Genomic DNA, 20,015 nt, shown 5'->3' with positions numbered 1-20,015 from the left:
CGCAGTGTCCTGTGAATAGACGTAATAATTCAGTGCGACAATATTTACTATCATAAAATCATCACCTACTCTCAGAGCTCTATATTTGTCTGTTAATTATGATATTGTACACTCTATTTGCATATTTCCTGCAGATGTGATGTGGAAGTATATTCAAATGTTTTATATTGAATTAAAAATGTAACCCTATTTTATGTTCTCCTCTGCAGGCCTGTGTTGGGCCAGTCCTGGTAGGAAGTTTCTGATGATGTTTCCCCCTCATAATGACCCAACAGCAAATGTTAGCCATCAAATAACTATCATGGCTTCTGGTGCTTGGACCTTAGTCACTGTGAGGGTTCTGGAAACCAGCTTCAAGCAACGCATCTTCCTCTCTGCTAGCCAGTCGAAGACAATTCACCTGCCATTGTCTGTGGGAATGGCCAGTGCTCGCTCCTCCTGCCTCCTCAGCGTGATATCTGTGAAACCTGTCACAGCCCTTGCGTCATTCTGCACCCAGACTGGTTGTGACCACAGCCTCCTTCATGAGGTCTCCTCCTGGGGGACCCACTACTATCCGATTACTCCTCACTTTTCTAACCAGACTGCTGTCAGCCAGATGGTCGTCACTAGCTCGGACAGGGAGACATCAGTGGACGTCTTCCTCTCAGGGGAAGTGCTCTTTAATGGCAATATGTACCCCAGCGGCAGTGTCCTTAAGTTGCATATGGGGACACTACAGAGCGTTTACCTCCAGAGCAACACCAGCTTTTCTGGCTCAGAGTTGTATTCCCAGGAAGCTGTTGGTGTTGTTGTTGGTTTTACATGCTCCAAACACATACCTGCGGGCTGTTTGTATGGATTTGCTCAACTAAAACCAGTTTCTCACTGGAGTTTTGATTACATTATCCTTCCTTTGGTAAACACAGGAGTGAGTTCTCGTTTCCTGTTGGCAATGGCTACTATCAACTCTGATCTGGACATGACCACCAGCACTGGGCGAAAGAATGTCTCTCTTGTTGGTGGCGTTATGAAGGTCATCCCAGTTGTGACATCAGATAAAATCCACATTACTAGTTACAGTCCTCTTCAACTTGTTTTCTTCAGACATGACAGTGGGCAGAGTTTTTCAACACTAACTGTACTGCCCTCAGTAGAAGATATCTGCCAGACTGTACCTATGTCTGATGCAGGTGATATTAGTGAGCTGGAAGAGAACAGTACTCAGACGGGAGATTTAAAGTCTGGTGTTAAATTCTCCCAGAAGGGCAACTTGTCTCAGCTGCTTGATAATGCAGAGCTCAGTCCTCTTCAGACAGACACAAATGTGGGACAATATCTGAGTGCCATGAGCAAACTGCATCCAGCAGTGTGTAAAAAAAGTATGTATTGACATTTTCTGAGCAACTTTTGATAGTTGATTATTTCACGTGGTGAATGTGTTCATCCGTTTTAACACACGTATATGTGAATTTTTTTTTTTTTTTCAGCTGCAGCTTCTTGTGAAGATGTACACTGTGGTCATAAACGGAAGTGCTTTATCAAAGATGGGAAACCATTCTGTTCTTTGAAAACTAAAATATGCTCTGCATGGGGTGACTCTTATTACCGCATGTTTGATGGAAGAGATTTTGTCCTACAGGGAAACTGTAACTACACTTTAGTTCAAACTACCTGTACAGACTTAAACACTTCAGTTCCACTGCAGATTAACATAGCCAGAGCATATTTGAACAGTGCCACTGTCTCCAGCATCTACACAGTGCAGATAAGTGTCCGTGGCTTTAATATCTCCATAGTTAAAGAGGACAAAAATCATATTAGGGTGAGTGCAGTAAATGTAGTAAATATACACTTTTGTAGTTGTTTTTATATAATCATATATATTGTTCTTGCATTTGCACTCAATAGATTGATGGACAGACGAGGAACCTGCCCCTCATGCTGGGAAATGGGTCCCTGAAATTTTATCCAAGTGGCTCCAGCGTTGTCATGGACACTAACTTCGGCCTGGCTCTGCAGTATGACTGGAAGCACCATGTTCAGATTGAAATTGGCCCAGAGCTGTATGGAGTCGTATGTGGCTTGTGTGGAAATGCTAATCACAGCTCCTCAGATAATGGTGCTGATGAGACCCAGACTGTGGATTTTAATCTCCCATGGGTGGTGAGCAGTGATACAGGCTCCTGTATTGAGGACTGTGGTAGTGGTGTCTCGTGTCTAGGGTGCACTCAAACCAAATCCTATCCTGACACTAAAGTCAGCTCCTTCAGAATTGAATGCACTCTATTACAGATCAGTAATGGACCTTTTGCAGATTGTCATTCATATATTGATCCTGAGCCGTTTGTTAGTAGTTGTGTAAACAGCCTTTGTCGCAGCGGAGCTGCCTCTTCTATGTGCAAGGTTTTGACAGCCTATGCCAACATCTGCCAGAGGCTTGGAGCCAGGATCCAAAACTGGAGAACCATCACCAAGTGCTGTGAGTCTTAATTTTTTTCTTTTCATGATTAAAAACACGGTGTGCTGAAAAAAAATTTATTGGAGTATGTTGTTCCTTTCGCAGCTATGGCTTGTCCTCTGAACAGCCACTATGAGATCTGTGGCTCTGCCTGCTCTGCTACCTGTGCTAATCCAGAGGCCCATCATAATTGCACCCTGCCCTGTGTAGAATCATGCCAATGTAACAGGGGATATCTACTGAGTGGTGGGGAATGTGTACCTCATAGCAAGTGTGGTTGTCTTCACCAAGGTTCCTACTATCTCCCCAAGGAGAACCTCTGGGTCGATGAGCAGTGCCAGGAGAAATGTGTCTGCCAGCCGAAATCCAAGAAGATTATGTGTGCTCAGTCCCATTGCCAAAATGGAGAAGTGTGTAAGGTTCTGAATGGAGTGCTGGGCTGTCACATGGATGGGTCTGGGGTGTGCATAGCCAGAGGAGATCCTCACTATACCACCTTTGATGGGCGAAACTTTGATGTCTATGGAAACTGTAGTTACCTTCTCACTTCTCATTGTCCCACCTGGGGAGACATGGAAGACTTTACTGTGGAGGTGCAGAACCAGATGAAGGATGCTACCAACGTTTCAATTCGGCATGTTAAAATGGTGGTCTCTGGTTATTCCATTGAGATGTCAAATGACTGGAGAAACAAGGTTGAGGTACGTTTATTTTTTTTGTTACAGTACCTCTAGACATATTTTATCCACTCCACTTTATAAACAGTACTCCCCTTGTTTCAGGTAAATGGTCTGCTCCTGCATCTTCCATCTGTGTTGAGCCAAGGCAAAGTAAAGCTCTACATGACTGGCCTCTCAAAGTGCATAGAGACTGATTTTGGTGTTGTTGTGACATACAGCTCTGACGTCCTGACCGTCCAAATGCCAAGGAAGTTTGCTGGTAATCTCTGTGGCCTGTGTGGGAACTTTAATGATAATCCAGAAGATGATCTGATACAAGATGACAACTCTGATATCTTTCAGGCCATTAGACACTGGCAAACCAGCAATGAACATGAATGTGTGGATGTGCCTATGAACACCTCAGGTTGCAATTTACAGGATATGGCTCTTTACCAGGGAAAAGATTTCTGTGGAAGGTTACTGGATACAGAGGGAGCATTGCAGAGCTGCCATAAAACAGTTGATCCACAAGATTTCTATGATAATTGTGTTCATGATCTTTGTTACAGTAACCAGACTACCCTGTGTCAAATTCTGTCCGGCTATGTTGCTGTATGTCAAGAAATGGGAGCTATAGTGGATGAATGGAGGGCTTCCAATTTCTGTAGTAAGTTACCCAAGTGAAATCCCTTTTTTTTCCCTAATATTAAATGTGTGCAAAACATTAACATTTTGAATGAAATTGTTTGTTTTTTTCCTTTAGATCTCTCCTGTCCACCTAACAGTGAATACCAGCTGTGTTCCAGTCACATGTCTGACTGTGTGGAAAGTCCTCTAATGGTGAAATGCAAAGAGGGTTGTTTCTGCAGACCTGGGTTTTTCCACAGTGGTGGCAAATGTGTACCAGACTCTGAGTGTGGCTGCATTTACAATGGTGTTTACCATGAAATCCGTGAGAGTTTCTACCCTGATGAGCACTGTCAGCTGCACTGTGTCTGTGTGGGCCACAACACGGTGCAATGTACTAACCAAACATGTCCAACTGGAACAAAATGTGTCATCCAAGGTGGTCAGAGGGCATGCCATGCATCACAATCTGTTAAATGCACAGTGATGGGTGGTAGACACTTCAGGAGCTATGATGGACATAGCTTTGACTTTAACATGGGAAACTGTCATTATGTTCTATCCCAGCTTTGTGATGAGGAAGAATCTGACACTATTGTTACCATCCAGCATGGACAGCTGTACCTCAGGGTCCATGGAGTGAATATGTCACTGGAGATGGAGCATTTGGGAAAAGCAAAGGTAAGCTGCTGCACACTCACAAATTCATACTTTTCAGTGTGCCTCAATTGTAACTTAAACATCTTAATTTTTCAGATTAATGGTGCTCTGTGGGGTCTTCCTATCCAACTGGATCATGTAGCAGTACTCCGGTCTGGCTTGCTGACTCGTGTTGTTGTAGACACTGGGGTGGTTGTCAGTTATGGAGGGCCTGACCTGGTACAAATAGAGCTTCCTGCCTCCCATAGAAAAATGTGTGGCTTGTGTGGACACATCAGTACTGTTGCTATAGACAAGAAACTGAGCCTTGCGAGTGATGTTTCTATATTTGCATCTTCCTGGTCACTTTCACCACCTGGATTGAACTGCTCTGAAGAATGTGATCTCTGTTCAGTGTGCAACTCCACTAGAGCAGCTGAATTTGCATCGGATGACATCTGTGGCATCCTGCTTTCTCCTGCAGGATCATTTAGCGGATGTCACACTGCTGTACATCCAGAGCCTTTTTTTCAGAACTGTGTGAATAACTTGTGTATGTCTAATGGGAATGAAGAATTGTTTTGCAGTAGTTTGAGAGAATACACTCTTGCATGCCAGGAGAAAGGAGCTGAAGTCAAACCATGGAGGGGTGAGAAGTGCTGTGAGTATTATTAATCATGATATTAAACTATTTCATTAGTGTGTTATAGTGTACCAGTGCATGTAAACCACAGGCCTGCACACATGCTTCTGTTGTACTTTAAGAAATCTGGCAAACTAGCTGGACTCTGTACAGTATATGAACTCTTTTTCTTTTCTTTTTTTTCCCTTCCCACAGCACTCTCATGCCCTGAAAATTCTCACTACAATATATGTGTTGATGCATGCCCTGAGTCCTGTGGTGTTTTGTCTGATATTCACTGCCCATGGCCCTGTTATGAGGGATGTCAATGTGACTCTGGATACATGCAGAGTGGTAATGGCTGCGCCAAAGCTGAGCAATGTGGTTGCTTCTACCATGGGCACTACTATGAGGTAAGTAGCTACACATTACTTGGCTTTTACCAACTGACATGTACATTCTCTCTCTCTCTCTCTCTCTCTCTCTCTCTCTCTCTCTCTCTCTCTCTCTCTCTCTCTCTCTCTCTCTCTCTCTCTCTCTCTCTCTCTCTCTCTCTCTCTCTCTCTCTCTCTCTCTCTCTCTCTCTCTCGATACAGTGCAACACCCAGTATGTGATCTGATCTGAAAATTGTTGCTTTGTTTGACTTCCAATAAATGTCTTGGTTTCCTGAGGGTGTGCTGTTGTGACACATTTACATGTGACCCCAGTGCAGGTTCGGTTATAAACATGTTGCTACAGTTGAGCTAAACAAGTGACGTGTCTTAGTTCTTCCATGAACTGTTAATAATGTGACTCATTATTGTCTTTGCCAAACGTATTCTGCCTCACCTGAACGTGTGACACATGATTAATCACAAAATCCTAGGCCTTTTGTGTTGTTGTTTTGTTTGGTGTTTAGAGAACAGTTGGGTAATGCGAACAGTGACTCACTGGTTTGTGTAGATTGGGGAGATATTGTGGACTGAGGGATGCTCTGAACAGTGTAACTGCTCTGCCACTGCCACCATATGCTGTGAGCCAGCCTCTTGCCCCGAGGGACAGAGCTGCACCCTTAACAACACCTGGGGCTGTGCAAGGAAAGGTAGGCTGAGCTGGTTCTGCTGGGCTGGATGACATTTCCTCAGAGGCTAACTGTTTTTCATTCAGCTGGTATTACGTTATCACATTTTCTGTCACTGTGCTGTGTATAAGGTTGCAAGACAGCACTTGCTGTTTTGTTTTTTTTTTCTTAGTTTCCTGTCATTGTACCTGAAATGAGGTTAACCTCTCACCCCTTTTTAAAAGGCCATTATGTACTTGTGTGTACTCTTGTCTGCCAGGGGCGTTCAGAAGGATCTTATGGTTTATCAATCACAAATAATAATGCACCTTTTTATATTGCTTTTTATATATTTTTATATGTGTCCTCATGGAGGCCTATGACATTTATATATGTGTCACAAATGTATGGGAATGGGTATTTACATTTAATGCCCTTCTAATACAGCTATATGTGTGAGTGACTACAGAATATTTGCACTTAAACTTATTTACTTGAACTTCCTTTTCTTTATTTACAGAAGTTGTTTTAGTGCTGACTGTCTGTAGGTGCCTCCAGCTTCATGTCACTTCTGCCTAAACCGCCATTAATTTATATTTGTTCACCCCTATTTTTTCAGGTGATGATCATAAAATCTGTGGGAATGGGGAGACTTGTTGTGACCAGAGCCAACCTCAGCAAAGAAAGTGTTGGGTGCTGGGAGGTGCCCACTTCTACACTTTTGATGGAAAGGCATTTGAATTTCAAGGAAACTGTACTTACACTCTGATCCATATGCTAAATGATACCAGTGACACAGTTTGGGTCGGAGTACAGAACGACAGAACACCCAGCAAATCTTCCGCTCTTAAAGCTATTCATGCCAAAGTGGCTAAAGACAATATTACTATCTACAGAGGGGAAAAAGGCTACACTTGGGTAAGTTTAAATTTGAACATGGAAAAACTGTCTCATCAACAGTCTAGTCCTGCTGTCATTTTGTAATTTTACTCTTATTACAGCTTGATGACCATCATTTATAATTTCTTTAATATGGCCTTTAAATGTATAAATAATACATGGGGTTTTGCCATTATAAATATACCAAAACTAAAATGGTAAAAATTTCACCACAGAAATGCATGGAAAGTGTGTTCTGAGGTAATACATACAAAATGTGTTTGTGCTCTCCACAGATAAATGGTGAGAAAAAGCAACTGCCTGTGACTCTACAGTTTGGACTGGCGAAGATCCATCAGAGTGGCGTGTTTGTTGTTGTGGATACCAATCTGGGCATCCAAATTAAATATGACTACTCTCATATTGCCACCGTTCTCCTTTCTAATACAACAAGAGTCCATGGTATGTGTGGGAATAATAATGGCATCAAAGACGATGACCTTAGGACCCCACAGGGTAAGGCAGTTAATGCCACCACCTTTGGCTGGAGTTGGAGAGTTCCTGATAAGGAAGGTCAATGTACAGCAGATTGTGGAGATGAGTGCCCGCACTGCTCTGCTTACCAGCTACAGGAGAAAAATGTCACCAGTCAATGGATCTCCTTGCATGAGTATATTTGGTCACCACAGAATTCTTTCCATAGGTGCTGGGAAGTTGTAAACTACACAAAAATCTCCACAGAAGCTAGCATGTTTGACCTGTGCTCAAGAATTTACAATCCAAGGGCCCTCTGCCTGATCCTGGAGGCCTATGCTGCTGCCTGTCAAAATGCCCATGTCCAGATTGGAGAGTGGAGGAATAGCCCCTTCTGTCGTAAGAAAATTTAGATTAGATTAATCCGCACAGGAAATTCACATTTGTGTTACTATTAAGCTAATTTATGGATCATAAAATGTAATGCAAATTAACACTGAATTGTTACAGGTGTCTTGTTTCTCTTCACTTTTTTGTGCGCTTATGCTATCCCACATTACTACACCAAAACCTTAATGAATTCTTCCTAAATACGACTGTTTTATCATACTGAACAACCCAGCACCTGCTTCTGTTAAAACGTATATACAATGTGTCAGGAAACTTACAAGCTGATGTATGCAGTTTTTCCTCCATATTATTGTTCATTCATTCTTCTCCTCCTCTGTCTCGCCATCAGCCATGTCCTGCCCACTGAATAGCCATTATGAGTCCTGTGGCACAGCCTGTCCAGCCACCTGTGAGAACCCATTCATTTCAAGCCCCTGCTCCCTGGCTTGTGTGGAGACCTGCCAGTGCAACTCAGGGTTTGTCCTCGATGGTGACATGTGTGTCCCCTTGTCCCAGTGTGGCTGCACTCACAACGGCCATTGTTACCATAGCAACCAGACGTTCTGGGCTGATGAGGAATGCACTGAACAGTGTGTTTGTGACCCCCACACCCGCCAGACACAGTGCCACTTGGATTCATGTGGCCCTGATGAATACTGTGGTCTTGACAATGGCGTCAGAAGCTGTGTGCCACTCCACCATCAGACATGCATGTACACCAGACATCACATATTCACCTTTGACCACTATGACTATGATTTGCATGGCACCTGTCAGTACCAGTTACTGGGCATATGTGAACAGAGACAAGGACTTGATGCCTTTCAGGTTCATGTACAGACAGATGGACACCTAGAGTCAGAACTTCATGTCCTGATTAATGTGAGTGGTGTGCTTGTGAAGCTGAACAACAAAAACAATGAGAATATTGAGGTGAGTGCCAGTATCCTCTTCTATATTTCTTACCTTTTTTAAAATGCCATGTCACGCAAAGCATTTTTGACACTGTTATAGGTCATTAATAAATGGTCTAATAATTAAACCAAACTTGACAAAGATTAATTTTGAAAATGTGCTGCCCTACACTGACTTTGACATGCAATTTTGGCACCCCCTACAGGTTGATGGTGTCAAGAGGAACATGCCCTATCTCTTCAACCCTAGTGCACTGGCTTTCTCTTTAGGGCTGCACACTTACATCTACACAGACATGGGCTTTGAACTTAGTCTCAGCATAGAGGGCATAGTTAGCATTACTCTCTCTCATAAATATGCTAATGCTACTTGTGGTCTGTGTGGTAACTTCAACTCTGATCCAGCTGATGACCTCACAGCAAATGGTACACAGGAGCATCTCAGTCCTGAGTATTTTGGAAAAGCTTGGAGAACTGGGCTGAATCCTTGGTGTGTGGAGGGCTGTCTAGGAGGAAGTTGTCCAAAATGTTCATCTGAGCATCTGGCCCGCTTCTCTGACCCGGAGGCTTGCGGGAAAATTCTGGAAGTTAATGGACCATTTAGACACTGTCATGGCAAAGTGGACCCCTCCAGTTTTTACAAGCGCTGCATCAGTGACCTGTGTCTTCATGGAGGTCTCCAGCCTGCACTGTGTCACTCCCTGGCAGAGTATACTGCTGTCTGCCTTTCCCACAAGGCTACAGTTTATGCCTGGAGGAGTCCTGGATTCTGCTGTGAGTATTAATGTGCCCCGAGCTCTGTTGTGCAAGTGAATTTAATTAGTATTGTCTACAATTGTAAGTGTGTGCTGTTTGGAGTTCAGCATCATTGCACATCTAATGAAATATGGCGAGTTTGCAGATGCCTGTGAAAGCACACGACATTTCATCATGCTTAGGTTGTTGATACTGATAATGATCATGTAACATGAAGAAGAGAGAGTGGCAGTTATTTGCCTTCAAATTAGATATATGTCTGTAGGTGCTTAATGTAAAGTTTGTTTCCTTGTGTATTTAGTGCAAGTTGAAATTTTTAATATAAATTAGATACAGTGTGCTGTGACTCATGGGTATTGAGGCCACAACCTTTAAGATTCTGTGGGACCACTAGATGGTACTAATGCATCACTGGTCAACCTTAACCTTTACAGGATTTTCCTGTCTTTCTGCCTCAAGTGATTGATGTCTTTCTGTATCTCTGCAGACCGATCCTGTCCCTCCAGTACCAGTTACAACACGAGTTCTGTCTCTGTTCACCTCTGCCTTGGCTGGCAGAATAACACTGTGGAGATGCCCACAGACATGAGGGAGAACTGCCTCTGTGAAGCAGGTTTAGTTCACAGTGGTAGCCTCTGTGTCTATCCAGAAAACTGTGGCTGCTTTCACCACGGAGAGTACCTCAGGGCAGGACAGGAGGTGTCTACATGTGAACAAAGCTGTTTATGTCATGCTGGGGGATACATGACTTGTCATAATGTCTCCTGTGGAGAGGATGAGGAGTGTAAGCTTATTAGAGGTGTTCAAGGTTGCCACCCCAAACCCAAAGTGGCACACTGCTCTGTTGATGGATCCCAACACACCACGTTTGATGGACAGGCATTTGAATTTCACGGTTCATGTAACTACACTCTGGTGCGGACGTGCTCTCTCAAGAAACTGGATGTGGAGCCTGTTTTGATTGCTGCACAGGGCAAACACAGTGAGGGCAGGCAGTTCTACTTGCAAGTCAATAAAATGTATTTTAAGACATCAACAGCTTTTCCTGGAAAAATTCAGGTAATTCATGTAATGCTTTCACAACCTTCAATTTGACTTATTGTTCCCTTCTTAACATGCGCTGTAAAATAATTTTTCACAGCATATACAAGTTGTATTGTATATTATGTTTAAAGGTGAATTATTTCTCCCAGGTAAATGGAGTTTACGAGAACCTGCCATTCTCCCAGAACAATGTCACTGTATATCAGAAAAATGGATGGATAACCATTAAGACCCCACAGTCTGTTGAGCTCATTTCAGACCTACAAACCCACATTCTGGTCAAGATCCCAGACATTTACCACCAGACTACCTGTGGCCTTTGTGGGAACTACAATGGTAATCCCTTAGATGACCTACAGCTGCCCAATGGTACTGTGATCTCTGAGCTTAATATCTTTGGGCAATCATGGAAGCTTGATATTGAATCATCCTGCAGTGACACATGTGACAGCAGCTGTCAACTCTGCCAGTCCCCTGTACCAGAGTACACCTCTGACCTGTTTTGTGGATCCCTCACCCACCCAAGCGGACCATTCTCCTCTTGTCACCATTTAGTGTTCCCACAGAAATACTACTCACTCTGCATGGAAAAGCTTTGTATTGCAAGGGGACAGCATTTGGCCCTGTGTGATGCACTGTGGGCCTATGAGGCAGCATGTAAGGAAGCAGGAGGGATAGCAGGCTTCTGGAGAAACGCCACAGGCTGCAGTAAGTCCAACAGCGTAGTGCATAATTTAACAACATTTTAATTGAATGGAAAATTTCAAATGAAATCCTTTAAAGTTCTATACTGAAGACTGTCTCTTGTTGTATTTTACAGCTTATCAATGTCCTCAATTCAGCCACTACAGCCAGTGTGTGAATGCTTGCTCCTCATTGTGTCCTGAGATTAGTCAGGCAGTGCAGTGCCCCAGAGACTGTGAGGAAGGTTGCCAGTGTGATACTGAACACCTTTATGATGGCAATGCCTGTGTACCGGCAGAGCACTGCGGCTGCATACAGGATGGGAGGAGGTTTAAGGCCAGAATTAAACAGTTTTCTATGCAGTTTAATGCAAATGTGTTCATTTAACTTGTCCTACAATTTTACTTGAATTTGTTCATTTGTTTGCCATATAAATATAAAGGATCCTTATTATACTATCAGATTAATATTTTAACTCTTCAGTAAACACATTTCCAGTGTTAGTTATTGGTTTATTTCCTTGTTTCTATTTTCAGGCCTCTGAGAGGAAACTTCTCCAAAACTGTACTGTTAACTGCACCTGTGGGCCTCCTCTTGTCTGTGAGCAATACTCATGTCCTCCACTGCACAGTTGTGTAGTTTTAGATGGAATCATGGGCTGCCACAAAGATGGTAAACATTTAATCTGAAAAAAACATTTTTAGATACTGCTTTTACTATTGTATTTATTACTTTATGTAGTTTAAACTAAAATTAATAATGTTTTTCTTTAAGCAGAGCAAATCCTAGATCCATGTGAGGGAACGTGTGATGAAATGGAGAAATGTTATCTGAGCAATGGTGTGCCTGTCTGTGAGAGCCATCAGGGTCTATGTTGGACCTGGGGAGGGCAGCACTACCGCACCTTTGATGGGCTCAGCTATGACTTTGAGGGTACCTGTACCTATTTGCTCGCAGCCAGCAAAGGGCCAGCATGTGGTCTGACACCCTTTAGTGTTTCCACGAAGAATAACTGCAAAGGCAGCAGAGCTGCATCCTCCACACAGGTGGTGACTGTACACGCTTATGGGTTTATCATCAAGCTCAGTAGTGAAAAGGGCAGCATACATGTAAGTAAATATCAGTTTCTGAATGAAACTGCAGCACAGGTTTTACTATCATCACTTATGAGTCTCTCCTTTATTTTCAGGTTAATGGTCAGGTGACTTACATTCCTGTTAATCTGTTGAGGGGTAAGATCCAGATCTCTCACAAGGAAGCCAAAACTCTTCTGAAAACTGACTTTGGTATGCATGTAGTCTTTGACTGGAACTCCACAGTTGTTGTTACTCTGGACCCACGCTATAAGGGCAAAGTGTATGGGCTTTGTGGCAATTTCAATGGTGATCTTCAAGATGAGTATCCTGTAACTACATCTGGCTCCCCTCCCATTAAGACAAGTGTAGAGCTCGCTCAGGTTTATAAGCTCTTTGATGGGGACTATGACTGTTGTACTGGTTGTAAGCAGGAAGTGGATGAAGTGACCCTCCAAGCAGATCTTGTGTCTGACTTCTCTAGCCATAGGAGACGGTGTGCAGTGCTCATGGATCAGAGTGGTCCATTGGCCCACTGTCATGGTCATGTCGATCCTGGTTCTTTCTATGATAGTTGTGTAGTTGATCACATGCATAACAGACGGTCAAATGTTGCTCTGGATATAGCCATACATTCGTATTCCATAGTTTGTGAAGAATCCATTGATGTCTACCATGGTGAAGTGACAGCTGGTAAGTATACAGTTGGTAATAATACAGTAAGAAATTTCTTGTGCCTATTCTGATAGAACCTTTGAATGACACAGCGATGAATTATTTCAGATGTGCATTGTCCTCCAAACAGCCACTACAAGACCTGTGGCTCAGCCTGTCCTCCATCCTGTGAATTTAATGCCACTGCTTGCATTAAGATCTGTGTTCAGGGCTGCTTCTGTAATCCTGGCTTCATCAGGAGCTCAGAGGGCTGTGTGCGTCCACAACAGTGTGGCTGCACAGATTCCAGAGGCAAATACCACAGTCTCAACTCAACATTCTGGATCCCAGACAACTGTGGTCAGCTCTGTGTTTGTGGACCAGCTGCTGGAGAGGTCTACTGCCATCCATCCCAATGCCCCAGAGGAATGGTCTGCAAGCAGCTAAATCATAAGAGGGTGTGTCAACCTGAAAATCCCCAGAACTGTACCATTGTCACTGGACTGCATTTTACAACCTTTGATGGACATCATTTTGACTTTAGAGACAGTTGTGCTTATTCATTAGTTCAAACTAACTCCCCCCTAACTGGATTAACACCATTCAATATCACCATCTCTGATGCAAATTGCCACAAAAGGCTTTTTCATAGCCTTACCTTAACAATCTCAATCTATGGTTTGGAAGTGGTGGTAAGAAAAGATGATCCAGGAAAGGTTTTGGTGAGTACTTTGCAAGGTCTTTATTTAAAGTCTTAAAAATGAACTACTGTATGAGATCCTCATGTGTTCTATTTTTCATTCTCAGGTTGACGGATTGTATAAGCACTTACCATTCTCTCACCAGACAGGCCATGTAAATGTGTACCACACACCTTCATCACTCGTCATTCACACTGATGTAGGGTTAAAACTAATCATCTATAAGAGTGGTACTCTAATGGTTATGCTCCCCAGCAGTTATGGCTCTACTGTCTCTGGGCTTTGTGGGAATGCCAACAGTGACCCTCATGATGACCAAATGATGCCCAATGAAGAGTTTGCTCAAAATACACTAGAGTTTGCCCACAGCTGGAGGTCCCCCAGAGCTGAGGCCTGTAGGTCCAACTGTTCCTCCAGACTGAAGAACTGTCCTGTGGAGGTACAGATGCTTTTTGAAAGCAGTGATTTTTGTGGGGTGTTGCTGAATGAGCTAGGGCCATTTGCAGACTGTGCCTCGGTGTTGGATCCCAAGCCTTACTTCCACAGCTGTGTAGCAGACTCCTGCTCTTTTAACGGACACTACTCAGCACTCTGCAATTCCATTGCATCTTATGTTGTTGCTTGCCAAGCAGCTCAGCTGCCTGTCAGACAGTGGAGGAGAGACACCTTCTGTGGTGAGTATATGGTTTGGTCTGTGTCTTCAGTTAAATTTTATTTTCAATTATGACAGAAGACAACCCATCACTGCTAATCATAGACTCACAGACACAAAAACATTATTTTGATACTTGTATGTCTATCAGGGTTTAGAACCCTTCCACAATGAAAATGGCAAGAGCATGAGGGCTCATTTGTTGATTTATTTTTTTTTTTCCACACTTTTATGAATAGGTTAATGTAGGACTGCAATCATAGAAACATAGACCTAAAACAACACCACACTTACCACAAGAGAATGAAGAGCAAGTATATGTGTGCATAGCCACTCTTTTTTCACTTCAGTTTTGTTTTGTTTTTGTAAAACAAATGTAAATGAGACATTTACACATGATTTGATCCTACAGCTGTATTATTTTTCTTATAAATAAAAGTTGAATAAACACATCTCCTTAAATGGCCACAGAAATTATCAGTTCTGACAAGGTTTTTTCATTCCTTCTCTTTAACATTGAGTCTCTGCATTGTCTCATTTACACAATGAAAACTAGAACAAAATTCTGAAGGGTGGAACTATATTGATTGTGTTTTCTTAGAATATGAGACATCTTGAAATGCTTTGTGATTTCTTATAAGTTGAAGTAAGACTTATTTATCCTCTATCCTTCCACTAGGTATGTCATGCCCTAAGAATAGCCACTATGAGCTGTGTGGGCCTCGGTGTCCTGTTGTGTGTGCTGAGCTATCCTCTCCAGCTAACTGCAGTGGAGGCTGTGAGGAGGGCTGCCAGTGTGACCCTGGTTATGTCCTGAGTGATGGCCAGTGTGTGCTTGTTTCTGACTGCGGCTGCATGCATGAGGGACAGTATTATCCTGCTGGCCACTTCAATTCTGAGAAAAACTGCCAAAAGTGCAACTGTAAAAGAGGAGAAGTGACCTGCAGCCCCATGGAAAGCTGTTTACTAAAGGATGGCCTTGTCTTGCAGTACGGTGTGTGCCAAGTGTTTGCTGGCTTTGGCTACATCACTTTTGATGGTGTTGTTCTGCCTCACCATGGCGCTTGTACCTATGTAGTTTCAGCCCTCTCCTCTAAATCCATGCATGACTATTCTCTGCTGCTTAGCTTTAAAAAGGACAATAATGGCCTTTTCACCATCAGCAGATTAGTATTTCATTTGCCTTCAGTGGAAGTATCTGTTGATCCTGAAACTCTATGGAAAATACAAGTAAGTTCTGCAGTTTGTGGATTTATGTGTTAAATCTACAAAGAGTTTATAAAACATATCTTTAACCGGTGTCTGTGCTTTCAGGTAAACGGAGAAGAATGCAGCGTCCCTTTTAACAATGGAGAACTTGAAGCGTACCAAGTTGGCAACAGACTGATTATCCTCATACCATCTGGGGTGGGAATTGACTTGTCCTCTACCCAGTACCTCAGGTTAACTGTACCACAGGTCTATGACGCCACAGCTTCAGGCCTCTGTGGAAACTTCAATGGGGACAAGTACGATGACATGGAACTGAGAAGTGGTAGTCTTACTAAAAGCTTTGCAGAGCTCATGTACAGCTGGGCAGTTGTAGCTCCTGGACAGCACTGCCCTGACACTTGTGGAAGGGAGTGTGACGAGTACAGCCTGTCCCCACAGGAAAGCATGATCTGTGATATCCTGTTGGTCAGCAGTATTGAATTCAATAATTGCTGGAACAGTGGCGTGGAGCGTGACATTTACAGAGTTATATGCACTAGAGAAGTGTGTGCTGGGGCAGGGCACAGGGCTGCTTGTCTAGCACTGGAAGCATATTCTGCAGCCTGCCAGGCTAAAGGAATACCAGTAGGGCCATGGAGAGAGAACACTCCCTGCTGTAAGTGAATCATTTTTGATCATAGGTTAAATGAAGCATATATGATCCACTGTAAATGATTTTACTTCTCTACCACAGCTCTCCAGTGTCCTGACCACAGCAGCCCAAGGGAGTGTGTTGACTCCAGCTCCAACTCATGCCCTGCTCTGCTCCAGCCTCGTTCTACAGCAAGTGGCTGTTCAGAAGGCTGCCAGTGCAACCATGGACATGTGTTTGATGGGGACAAGTGTGTACCTTACAGTCGATGTGGGTGTGTTCTCCATAATTTATACATCAAGGTGAATGTAGAACCTTAATACAATATGGTAAATGCTATGCACATTTTCTCAAGGGATTATGTTGTTATGTGTAATCAAAGCTCACATGCAGAATTTGTTTTTTCTCTTCTCTTCTTAGATGGATGAGCAAGTCTATACTAAAGACTGCACCCAGATATGCTGGTGCCACACTTTGGGTGGTGTGATATGTGAGGAGGCAGCCTGCAACTCAGGGCAGCAATGTGCTCTGAGGAACGGTTCCTGGGGTTGTTATGATAGAGCTGAAGTTTGTAAACTCAAGGGCAACCTCCAAGTCTCCACACTCAGTGGGCAGCAGCTGAGCTTGGAGCCTAAGTTATCTTACAGTCTGATGTCCCTCTGTGATGAGGCCAGTGTACAATGGTTCAAGCTGATCTCTTACCACGGACCTTGTAATGGCAGCTCTTCTAGGCTTGTCAGTGTGTTTCAAATCCTCCTGCATGGATTATCAGTTGCCATAAAGGAAGGCATGGTGAAGGTGTAACTCCACTAAGAATTTTTCCATAATCGTAAACACTTAACAGCTTTTCCAGTGTTTGTCCTAACTCACTGTTGCACTCCACAGGTGAATGGACACTTTGTCTCACTCCCTTACACTTTGTCACCTGGTGTGTCCCTGTCATCTGGTGTGAATGAGGACAAGTCAGAGGTCATAGTTATCTTGAGGAGAAACACTGGTATGGAGTCTGAGTTGGAGATGGAAATTGGTGTTACCATGGTGACAGTCAAAGTCCCTCTCTGGTACACGGGCAAATTGTGTGGTCTGTGTGGAAACCTTAATGGCATCCACTCCCACAGTTCAGTCAAGTCATGGGTTCTCCCTGACTTTCCTGGCTGGTAAGTGATCCTCTCCACAACAGTGCTGTATGTACATTCACTAATTATTGTATATGTGTAAAAATTAAGTCAGTAATTAATTATATTTTCTCTTTCCATAGTGGCATCACTGGATGATAACTGACCTTTTTAATATCATGAGTTATGTGTTTTGTTGAATATCTGTTTGAATACAAGATAATTTAAAGAACTTTGTATAGTCTGTCATTTGCGCTCTAGACACGCCCGTATCATACTTTTACATAATGCTGGCAGCACTCTTATCTGCTAGGCCTATACACCTTTTTTTAAATAAGGTCATCTCTGGTCAATGTTGATTATGTTCAAACAAAAACTAGAGGGCACACCTTAATCTAAATCCACAGTATGTGTACAGTAACTAAACCAGGCTTACCCTTGCCCTGCCCAAGAGCTACTGACCAAATGAACACCAATAAATATTTGAGGGATTTGTTTTTTATCATTAAAAAAATCTATGCAAACTTTTGAGGGCCAAGTTATATTTACTTTCTCTCTTTTACAAACAATTGGTGCACCCTCCACTACATGCTGTTATCCTTGGGTGACACACAAAACCAACAGGAACCGCCCGTTTGACCCAGTGACTGCCACCTAATGGAAATTTTATTTTAATTAAGATTTGATGATCAGTACCATGGAATTATCCACCCATTCTGCAAGCTTTACAAAGGACACATCACTGCATTTACAAGCATGAACTGGCTTAAAGGCCACAATATAAACATTGGCAGAAATTGTGATTTGCATAAGGCTTATATGCCAGATGGTGTGTTTTTTTAATTTATTTATTTTTGTATGTGTGTGTGTGTGTGTGTGTGTGTGTTGAGTGTAAAGTAAACAAATTAAGGGTACAGAGAGGAAATGAGCATTGCATCACAGAAATTAGTGGAAAATGTATGTTGTATGCAGCTTCTAGAGGAAACCAGCATTTGGAAATAATATATATGCACTCTGTGATGTGAGATATCCACAGATATTCACTATTGCTTTCCTCAAAACCCAGCCCTATTATCAAACTAGAATGCTGGTGTCTGCTCAGAGACTCTGGGGTAACTTTGAAGATAAGTTGTGATTTTGGTCTTATCACATTCTTGCCTTGCCCAGTCTAAAATGGATAATATTATTTGGTTACGCCAGAATATACAGTACAGTTGAATATGAGCAAATAGTGAAACTGACCTATATCTGCCTGGTGTTATACATTCAATGACACTAGACTTTGTACTGTTTAAAAAAAAAAAAAAAAAAAAAAAAACAACAACAACAAAAACATGTACAAATTAGGCAATGTTAAATAAACATAACTGTAAACTAAAATGGCAACGTATTAATTGTATATTATTTTTACTGTGTTTTGTAAATTTTCCACTTAAAAAGTAAGGAAAAAAAGGTTTCTAAAGAAAGCTGTCCAGGTTGGTAGAATTATTTTCCCTCAAATAAATAATATATTACCTATACCTACAAATATTTATCTTCTGCACCAATCAAATTATTGAAGGTCAAGCACGGATGCTCAACGAATTGCTGAAAATAAATGACAGGACATGTGCATGTCAGTAGGTGTGCTATTAATGACAAATGATTCATTCTATATGTGTAGTTGTTATTGGACCTCACACCTATGTCAACATACAGCAGGACCTAGAAGTCACTGCCAGGTTCTGCCTTAATTTGTTTTAGAGGAAGGGTATTTTTTTTAAGTAATACCTGTTGGGCTTTAAAGGTTTTGATTGGCTGTGTTTGTGGCCATCAGAACATATAAAAGGACTGAACTGTAAAAAAATTCATCACACTTTCTCAGCAGGTAAGCTCTGTTCACACATTGGAGTTAACTGTTTAGTTAATTGTTGTCTTTATATTTCTCAAATCATTTTTGACTAAAACAAGAATTTCTATCTTTCAGCCATGGGTGCTCTGTTGCTGCTTTGGAGTTTGGGGGCTCTACTCATCGGTAAATATATTTTGTCATACTCTGATTTTAATTTTATTTTTTTAAACTGTGGCAGGAAGCACTTGAATGTTACACATTTAAATCTCTGTGATATATCTGTGCTTGTCTTCTAATGATGATGAAAATTTTAAAATTCAAGAAAACTATTCTTTTCTTAAATATCCATCCAAAATCCTGCCCACCATTACCAACTATTAAACCTGACTGAATGTGGCGTAGCTCAATTAATCAATCATAGCAGCACTCCTCAAACCTTGGCTCAAAAATTCCCCAGCAGGACATGAAGCCAAGCGATCGCTCAATTTGAAGAAATTAATCCAGGTTGTCAACCTCATCAGTTGAGCATTGTTGTGCAGCCATACCAGGTGCTTGTGTGAATGAAGTGGAATGTTAAACAGGTGAAGAATTTGAGAGTGCTGCACATAAAGGATAGCCATCTAAATTGAAATTTGCTTTTGTTGGGAATAGCATTTACCTTCAGCTGCTATTGAGTTGCAACTATTACACTGAATGGCTGAAACAGGAGTGTAATCTAAATCCCCCAGGCCCTGACTGAGCCCAGAAAATGTTCTTTTCACAGAATAGGCACAGATATTGATAACATTTCCATTATGCAATTATATTGTCTGCAAAAGTGACTTATTGAGTGCTGCTGAGAAGCAGTCAAGTGACTATTCCTCAGTCGAAATCTCTCACAATGGTTATCAGGAGAAAAGGCAATCCATCCATTACAGACTAGCATTCATCCCATTTAACTTTGAAATGAAGGTATTTTTCAGTCACTTTCTCTTT

At 42.2% G+C, this 20,015-nt stretch overlaps 1 protein-coding gene across 1 annotated transcript in view; it reads left to right on the top strand.

Annotated features, from left to right (window-relative positions):
• LOC108890793 (IgGFc-binding protein) overlaps positions 1 to 20,015 on the top strand; it is a 34,759-nt gene that overhangs the window by 1,302 nt on the left and 13,442 nt on the right. The window contains exons 2-29 of the mRNA XM_051075776.1: positions 210 to 1,361; positions 1,470 to 1,804; positions 1,891 to 2,461; positions 2,546 to 3,141; positions 3,223 to 3,769; positions 3,866 to 4,410; positions 4,486 to 5,029; positions 5,207 to 5,403; positions 5,934 to 6,072; positions 6,650 to 6,948; positions 7,206 to 7,782; positions 8,123 to 8,706; positions 8,894 to 9,461; positions 9,931 to 10,502; positions 10,637 to 11,195; positions 11,308 to 11,507; positions 11,708 to 11,843; positions 11,946 to 12,280; positions 12,361 to 12,937; positions 13,028 to 13,620; positions 13,706 to 14,273; positions 14,931 to 15,481; positions 15,566 to 16,118; positions 16,197 to 16,396; positions 16,515 to 16,892; positions 16,980 to 17,251; positions 18,276 to 18,321; positions 19,160 to 19,223. Coding sequence (XP_050931733.1) covers positions 210 to 1,361; positions 1,470 to 1,804; positions 1,891 to 2,461; positions 2,546 to 3,141; positions 3,223 to 3,769; positions 3,866 to 4,410; positions 4,486 to 5,029; positions 5,207 to 5,403; positions 5,934 to 6,072; positions 6,650 to 6,948; positions 7,206 to 7,782; positions 8,123 to 8,706; positions 8,894 to 9,461; positions 9,931 to 10,502; positions 10,637 to 11,195; positions 11,308 to 11,507; positions 11,708 to 11,843; positions 11,946 to 12,280; positions 12,361 to 12,937; positions 13,028 to 13,620; positions 13,706 to 14,273; positions 14,931 to 15,481; positions 15,566 to 16,118; positions 16,197 to 16,396; positions 16,515 to 16,892; positions 16,980 to 17,251; positions 18,276 to 18,321; positions 19,160 to 19,223 — 12,258 coding nt within the window. The remainder of the gene's footprint in view (positions 1 to 209; positions 1,362 to 1,469; positions 1,805 to 1,890; positions 2,462 to 2,545; positions 3,142 to 3,222; positions 3,770 to 3,865; positions 4,411 to 4,485; positions 5,030 to 5,206; positions 5,404 to 5,933; positions 6,073 to 6,649; positions 6,949 to 7,205; positions 7,783 to 8,122; positions 8,707 to 8,893; positions 9,462 to 9,930; positions 10,503 to 10,636; positions 11,196 to 11,307; positions 11,508 to 11,707; positions 11,844 to 11,945; positions 12,281 to 12,360; positions 12,938 to 13,027; positions 13,621 to 13,705; positions 14,274 to 14,930; positions 15,482 to 15,565; positions 16,119 to 16,196; positions 16,397 to 16,514; positions 16,893 to 16,979; positions 17,252 to 18,275; positions 18,322 to 19,159; positions 19,224 to 20,015) is intronic.

The sequence above is a fragment of the Lates calcarifer genome, linkage group LG15 (assembly GCF_001640805.2).
Source record: "Lates calcarifer isolate ASB-BC8 linkage group LG15, TLL_Latcal_v3, whole genome shotgun sequence".
NCBI classification, from domain to species: domain Eukaryota; kingdom Metazoa; phylum Chordata; class Actinopteri; family Centropomidae; genus Lates; species Lates calcarifer.
Note: the sequence above shows the minus strand (reverse complement) of the source record. Positions and strands in the feature narration are given on the sequence as shown.